Source organism: Morone saxatilis, unplaced genomic scaffold (assembly GCF_004916995.1).
Source record: "Morone saxatilis isolate NCDOM2014 unplaced genomic scaffold, NCSU_SB_2.0 Contig8, whole genome shotgun sequence".
NCBI lineage: Eukaryota > Metazoa > Chordata > Actinopteri > Moronidae > Morone > Morone saxatilis.
This window is the reverse complement of record NW_023340257.1, coordinates 18,176,309-18,184,346: the sequence shown is the minus strand read 5'-3', so window position 1 is coordinate 18,184,346 and position 8,038 is coordinate 18,176,309. Positions and strand designations below refer to the sequence as shown.

General features: G+C 41.5%; 1 protein-coding gene across 1 annotated transcript in view; it reads left to right on the top strand.

Annotated features, from left to right (window-relative positions):
- The first annotated feature begins 4,124 nt into the window (after positions 1 to 4,124).
- Positions 4,125 to 8,038, top strand: part of LOC118341795 (CD166 antigen homolog A-like) — a 10,753-nt gene continuing 6,839 nt past the window's right edge. The window contains exons 1-7 of the mRNA XM_035680170.1: positions 4,125 to 4,233; positions 4,475 to 4,691; positions 4,812 to 4,876; positions 5,306 to 5,393; positions 5,583 to 5,756; positions 7,381 to 7,505; positions 7,615 to 7,747. Coding sequence (XP_035536063.1) covers positions 4,216 to 4,233; positions 4,475 to 4,691; positions 4,812 to 4,876; positions 5,306 to 5,393; positions 5,583 to 5,756; positions 7,381 to 7,505; positions 7,615 to 7,747 — 820 coding nt within the window. The 5' untranslated portion in view covers positions 4,125 to 4,215. The remainder of the gene's footprint in view (positions 4,234 to 4,474; positions 4,692 to 4,811; positions 4,877 to 5,305; positions 5,394 to 5,582; positions 5,757 to 7,380; positions 7,506 to 7,614; positions 7,748 to 8,038) is intronic.

Below are 8,038 nucleotides of genomic sequence, written 5' to 3'. Positions count from 1 at the left end.
CTGCACACTCCTCATTTTCAGTACTTAATAAGTTTTGGCCTCCGTTTTTTGTTGTAGCCAAAAGATGTGCGCACACACTCAGACACACACACACACACAAATGGGAGGGCGTAAGGTAGCAAAACAGGGATATAGAGACTAGTGTGGGGAGGTAGCTGATTTCCCTGGTGAGCTTATATCTGAGCTGTCGTCACCTGTCTCTTCTGTGGGATGGAGGCGCCTTAATCAGGAACATGAAAGTGTCTCCTGTGGTGCTGCCTCCTGTCTCTGTCACTCGGTTGTCTATTACTTGATTTTCCATCGCCAAGAGTATACGCCAATTTTTTCTGTGTCCAGTGTGAGAACGCTTAAATTCACATCAAGGCTGAGACAAGTTATTTTGGGTAAAGAGGTAGCTGTAGTGAATTAGAATACAGTTTTATTTAAGTCAGATCTTGTGTTTGCCCCACCGGAGACCCATCAGTTTGACGCGTTATTTCTACAACTTTCCAACAATGGAATTTCATATATTCTGCATCTGTGAGTGGTGTTGACAGCAGTTATTACATTGCACACTAAGTCTATTTTGATTTCTGTTTATTTATAACAGTTTACAACAGTCTGTTCACCATCTCTCTCCAAAACACTGCTAACTTTACAAAAGAGAGGTCTGTCTGTTAACCCTTTTTCTTCTGTTGCCGCCTCACCATATAGACAACTGTTAGCCTCTTTCTGTATGCACAGGGTGTGCGTGTGTTTGCCGACGTGAAGTCACACTGTTCACCTACTTTTGTTGTGAAGGATTACCTTATCTCAGTAAGCAGCAGGAGCTTTGTCTTCTGTAACTCAACATGTGCGATTAGTTCTCATTGTGTAACAGTGTAATCTGTTCAGATAAAGCCTTTTCCTTAATACAGACTCTTTTAAAGTTCTCAGAGAGGCTGAACACAGCTTTATTTGAATATTCAAAAATGCCTATTTGAATTTGAAATGTAAGGAGTCTATTATACAGGAAGTGCGATAACCTTTCCAACGCTGCAGTGCTTGCAGTGTAACCTGAATATAACTGACTGTATTTAACAATTGTACGATTCAGCAGAGAAGGTTTTCAGTTTGGTTTCCAACACAGGGAAAACATACGTGGACTAGGTTGCCACCTAGACAACATTTGGATGTTTCCTCGACCATTAGAGCATTCTGGCACCAACGCAGCCAGGTGTAGCACATAATCTAGATACTGACAGATTATTTTTGGCACCCTAAACAACTCCAAAAATGAAATGTAGCAGGGTATCATCAGATTTGACACATATGCAAAACATGTCCCCGTGTCTTGCACAGAGGGCTCATTAACTGCCTCCTCTTAATAGATTCACAATGTCTCCATTTTCCTTTTTTTCCGCCCAGCGTGTGCAATCTTTTCTGCCTGGACCAGAAACCTGCATGTCTAGCTGAAGCCCGTTCAAGCATGAGAGTCAGTTTCATTAGATTTACATCAGAAAGACAAAACAAGGGAGTGTGGGATGGCTACACGAGCGCGCTGTGTCCGCACGAGCAATCTGCATTACCATTTCAGGTGGATCGGACTGATGTACACCACAGTTGCCAAAATCTGGATGTGAGCAAGACTCTGTGAAATGTGGGAACACATTTACAGTCCAGCACACTGCCCACTTTATGGCGGGCTTGTAGACGATCACATAGAACTTCATCAAATGTTTAAGGAAAGAACTGTCTGCTGCGCCTACTCATGAATGCAGGAATGCAGAAAATACCCGCAGTGATATTTTGACCGAGCAAATAGTTATATTGAGATCGATCAGTGCATGACTTGATTCGAAATAAGCTTTTAATGCTTTAAATCCACTTCATAATGCGAGAGGAACAGATGTTAGGTGTGGCAAATCGTGGACAATAAAGGGAATCAATGCAGGAAGTAGTTATAATTGTGCTGCGGTTGACAAGTGACAGGGCTTATCCCTGTGTTTGGTGAAGAATTCCTGGTTAAACTGTCAGCAGTTGAAATGTGTTGAGGTTTATTTTGTCCCGTGCTGTCACTGTTAAATGTCGGCGAGCCTTATTTACATGCAGGGATTGTATCTATGTGGGTGAAGGGTTGTGGTGTCAGTGTTTCTCAAATAGTTTTTATTGGGTGGGTTACACAGCTTTGATGCTCACATACGCGGCTACTGCTTCAAGGATAGAGCTGTATTTGGTTTCCTTCTTCTGTATTGGTAACTGCTGATGTTTTTCAATTCTAGCTCATTTTATATGGATGTCATAATTAATTAGGAAATCCAAAAACTTAAAAAGTAAATCACACTGTATTGCCAGAAACTGTCATTTGGGGTTATCTTTGGGAATAGTGTGACATTTTGGAGAACACACCGATTTGCTTTTTTTTTTTTTGAGCTCTGGATGAGAAGAACAATACGATAATATGTTGGATAAATATGTAGCTACAACCCGGAGACCATTAGCACAAAGACTGAAAACGTGAAATCACAACTTCAGTGTCGTGCAGATTAAACAAACGAGGTCTAACGTGTCGAGGTGCTGGCAGGTGAACTTTGTCACCTTTGTGCAGAACCAGCCTAGCTACCCCAACACCCCTGGCTGGCTATAGCTTCATATTTAACAGACACACGAGTGGTATCATCGTCTCATCTTACTCTGCACTCATATCAGCAACAGCAACGGCAGAAAACAACTTGAAAAAGACAGTACAGCAGAGCTAAACCCGAGGCAGAACATGCCCTGTTTGAAATGATGAAATTGTCTGTTGTTTGTCATCTGCTTGCCGCAGTGGCTTTGCTGACAGGTTTTACGGGTTAGTTCAGTATCGGACCCCGATGTTGTTCGAGACCTGACAGTTCATAAAGATGAGTGACAAGCATCAGACTGTGAACTTGTTCCGCTGAATGTCAGGAGGACACCAGCAACAGCAGACTGTGTTGACATGAGGCAAACTGTTAGATGTCGTTGTGTATCTTTAGCAAAGTAGAGCATTTCAAGAGCACATCGCCATTTTATGAACTTGTTTAATTGTCTCGATTTCAAATAACACTTGACAAAAGGGGGTTTAACGTGAGGGAAGCAGAACAGACGGAGTGGGAAGCAGACATTTGTGCACCTCCGAACTTTGTCCGCTTATCCTGACATCACAGGCAACTGTGCAAATATGCCTTCAGGGTCCCAGTTGTTACTCTGTCCTGATGTAGACAATGGTAACCATAGTAAAAGTATTTACTTTCATTCAAACAGGATTCAAATGAGTATCACGCACAAAGCAAATGAATTAACCGCCCCATCTTTGCACTACTGCGAGGAAACCTTTAAAACTCCGGTAAGTTAGGAGGGAAAGGGAGAATAAAACTTTTGTTGCAGTGCAGAAATGGCATTGCAGTTCGCAGCTGTTTGTGCATGAATATAATCAGACAATTTCATGGCTGAATGCACACAGAATATTTAGGCATCTTCATTGTTTTTTGCGCTTTTCCTGTAAATACACGAACATTGCGACTGATTCACCAGATAGGAACCGCTGCGTCGTTCTCTTACACTGAACTGAACTGCTGATGAGCTGTTCTGGAGTTTTGCTGTCAGATTTTGGTTTCAGCACACCCACTCGTGCGTTTACCTTAGCTTGAACTCTGAGAGGTCTGAAATGTGAATCTGAATACCAAAAAACAGAGCGACACCTCATTTTCAGTCGGGCCATGGCAGCCTCTTCTTCCCCTGCGGCCCTCTGGCTCTAACCTCTCATCTCAGCCCATTGAGACACTTCTGCTGGCACCCTCCTCCCATCCCCCTCTCAAGCACTTTGTCTCCATGGCGATGTTTTGAATGAAATTTAGGGCAGGAAAGGTTTGGGTTTGTTTTTTTGTTTTATTTAGTTTTTTTACCAAGGGAGCTGTAAAATTGGAAGAACTCCTAGAAACTGCTGTTCTTAGTGTATGTAGGCGAAGACTAAGTGGTATTGATAAATGTCAGTCGAATATGTACAGAAAGGGGAGACTTTGAAGCATTCAGAATAATAACGGATTTCAATTTTCAGTCAAAAAATGCCATGCTGTGTTGAAGCTGACCAGATTAGCCCCTCTGAAAAAGTAATTGAAAAATGTGCCTGTGCTTTTCTCTTTTGCAGTCAGCGGTTTGGAGACTGTTATCGGCCTGTATGGGGAAACACTCGAGATCCCGTGCAACAATGGAGCCATAAAAGCAGAAGACATCGTAATGACTAAATGGAAATATGTAAGTCACAGTGGAGGTCAATAGATTCAAAATGGGGAAATCTGTCTGACACCCATTTATCATGTCTGAACCACGCCCAGTCTGAGTGCATATGGCGTGCATTAGACCATGCATCTGTCTCTCCATATGACACCGCATGAACAGAGGGCGTGGAGCAGAGCGCTGTGTGCTTTCATTTGACATGGAAGCCGATGCCATGTGTGACAGACATGTAACAAGTGCACTCTACTCTGCTCTCCAGGACAAAGGAGAGGGACTTTCAGGAGACCTGCTGGTCAAGCAGAAAAACCAGAATGTCTCAATCAGTGCCACTGATGGATATAAGGGTCGTGTGAGCATGGCTGCAAACATCAGCCTGCTGCTTTCTGAGGCCAAGCTGACTGACCAGCGGACTTTCACCTGCATGGTGGTGACTAGTGAAGACATCACAGAATATCCTGTCATTGTTGTGATCTACAGTGAGTACAAGCTGGCATAAATCTAGAATCACTTTTCGGATTGTGTTAGCATAAGTGCTAGAATGAAGAAATCACCTACAATAACACTCCGTTCATTAACACGTTTTTTTAATGTTGCAGAGGCACCGTCAAACCTGGAAATTTCTGACAAAGCGGAGGAAATAGAGATTGGCAAGCGTACAAAGGTGAGGTTTTTAATGAAAAACATTGCTTATACCTACATCATATTAGAAAGTAAACCATGAAGGGAAATCCCTATCTTGAGGCATAGTAGAGACTATGTTCCTACAGTAATAAGTTCTTTCAAGTGATTCATTCATGAATTAGTAAAGAGCAAAATCCCCCCCTCCATTGCAATTAAAATACCCAAAGGATATGAGGGGCTTTAGAAATGCTTTGGGCATTTCATGGTCTATTGCGTAGAAAACTACTTGATTCTGAAATTCTGGAGAGGCAACAAAAAAAAGATAATTCGCTCTGATGTTTGGTCAATTGAAATGACCAAACCAACCAAGATTGAGATTTATTCTAAATACTCTAAATGGTGATTTTTCTATCAATATTTTATTCCTTGAGTGCTTTTTTCTCACATTTTTGATTTCTTTGTTCCACAGCTAGGAAAATGTGTTGCACAGGACGCCAACCCAGCTGCAGAAATCACATGGTTAAAGAACAATAAACCTCTGGTGGCTGATGGGAAAGGTATGCATTCTTCATCCTGTTGCATGATTATAAATGCTATAAATGCTGACTGGGACCATTTCTGTAAATTGTTCTTCAGTGATGAATGATGCTGCACTCGCCAACCGTGTGAATGCAGTGTGTTTTGGTCATTACACCATTTTCTTCCTTGTTAGAGTTTTCAGACAGAGTTGTTTTTTTTCTGTCCAGGGATTTTCATTCAAGCCTCGGTGCTGGTAGACCCCGTTACTGGCCTTACGACCACTACCTCCGAACTGGAGTATTCGGCCGAGAAAGAAGACACGGACGCCCAATTCACCTGCAGCACTCAGCAAGGCGTGGGTGCAGAGCTGGTGTCCTCTCCAGTGATCTTCACTATCACCTGTGAGTCACCGAACCCCACTAACAACTTTCACTGGACTCACTTTCTAAACTGCACCAACTGCTGTCTGCAGACAAGCTGTTGTCAGAGTAACTTCTGCACAAAATGAAAGCCTAAATGCTGCTTGATCAATGAAAATGTAATACTACAGTTTTATATTTAGGAAGTATTTTTTTATCCCGATTGTTTGATTGTTGTTGTGATTTTTTTAAACTTGTTAGCAGGATATTTCAAAAACAAAAATGAATGAGATGTATCAATACCACTCTCATTTCAGTGCAGTAAGTATAGAGCTACAGCCAGCAGGTTAGCTTAGCTTAGCATCAAGACTGGAAACTGCTAGCCAGCCAAGACCTAACCCGTTTAAAACCACAACTTGTCATTTTTACACTATGGTTTTAATATAATATTTGAATTACTGAGCTTTTTTTTTTTTTACCTTTGCACAGCTAGTTATTTACAGTCTTTATGCTAAGCTAAGTTGACCATCTCCTGCAGTAGCTTTGTATTTAACAGCGAGATGTGAGAGTGGTATTTACCGAAATGTCGAGCTATTCCTTTTTTTAAAGACTTTACTCAGTCAACAAAAATCCAGCCCATGTATCTCATGATTATCTATCACCTTGGGTATTTTTTGGTAGCGATTAAAATCGAGATGCAAACTAGTGCAGACTTAAAGCAAGTATGTTCTGTTTGAATTCATTCCAGTTTTGTTAAAAAATGAAAAATGAAAAAACAACATTACAGCAAGGGATTTTTCCAATCACTCTCACCATGCTGTTTTCTACCAGGTTTATGTGTTCAAGAATTTTCTTATCAATATCTGTGCTTTTTTCCCTCATGAGCTTCGTAATTTTATTTTACTTGGCAAAAATGTTTTTAAAGTATCGAGAGAAGTGTTTTCAGTTTTCAATTCTGAGCTTTAATTATTGAAGTGGTTTCTATTGACTGTAGTGATATTTAATACGACATGGCATGAATCTAAAAATGCAGTCAGGCGTAACCTCAGTCTGACTATTTAATTGAAGTTTTTCCAGCATTGCATACAGTGTCTCGCTGGGCTTGTCAGGACTTCATCGCTCATGACCCACAAGCTCTCACAAAGACCAAGAAAAATTCTTTAAAAACCTTAGACTGTGGCCTCTGTTATTCTTCAGACTAAATTAACAATTCTTTTGCTTCCAGCCAGGAAAGACAACAGTAACGACATCTTTAATGGTGCCAGTTGAAAAATGAGGTGTGCATCCTGTAGCTCTGTACTGGGATTCATACTGAACGCAGCCTGAAATATTGAAGTTACCTGCTAAAACTGGCTTTTTAAAGTAGAACTTATCTGTGCTGGAACGTTTTCTTAGAAGAAATGTGGAGTTTGTCTCAGATGGAGCAGAAACACTGAGCTTTGAAAGGATTGTTTGGTTGAATGCCTCAGAATATGGCTGCAATTCAACCATCTCCTCTGCTGCGTTTGGAAGTTGGTCATAACTAATACTGAGGCACAAAGTCACAGCTCTCCATAGCGCACTGACACAGTCGGTCACTGCAGTCCCCGCTGTGAGCTGTTGGGGGCACACGCTCCACTTAATATACATCCCGTCTCTGACTTTCTATCTCCTATTTTGTGCCCAGATTCCACAGAGAACATTGTCCTTGAGGTCATTTCTCAGGAGCCTCTAGTAGAAGGAGCCAACATGACTCTGAAGTGTGTGGCAGATGGTAACCCAGCTCCTACCAGCTTTAACTTCCACATTCAGGTACACATGCTGTTCCTTCCATCACGCTTATTATACCTTTCCATCTGAAACGTATCATGTTATACTAGGCATCCTAAACTAATCACCTGCCGTTTGTATGTCTTTAAAGGGCGAAGTGGTGAAAGTGGAAGACACAGACTCTTACACCATCACGAATGTCTCACGTGACAACACTGGTGAATACAAATGCTCGCTCATTGACAACCCAACAATGGAAGCATCTGAGGACATCACAGTCAAATGTAAGAAACCAAAACATGTTGGGTTTCTTCAAAAATAGAAATTACTGCAATTTTGCCACACATCCGTCATTGTCACTGTGATTGCCTTTTCTGCCTGTAATCGTATTTGTTACTATGAAAGCAAAAAGTGTTTGCTAGAAAAAAGAAAGTCCTAATGTCTCTTTCTTCCAGCCTATACCTGTCTTGCTGTGCTTTGTGGAGAAAAGTGTTGTGTCAACTGAACTGCCTCTAATAAGCTGCTTTTGCAGGGCTGTGAGCCAAGTGCAGGGTTGTGTGGTTAACAACAGGAAT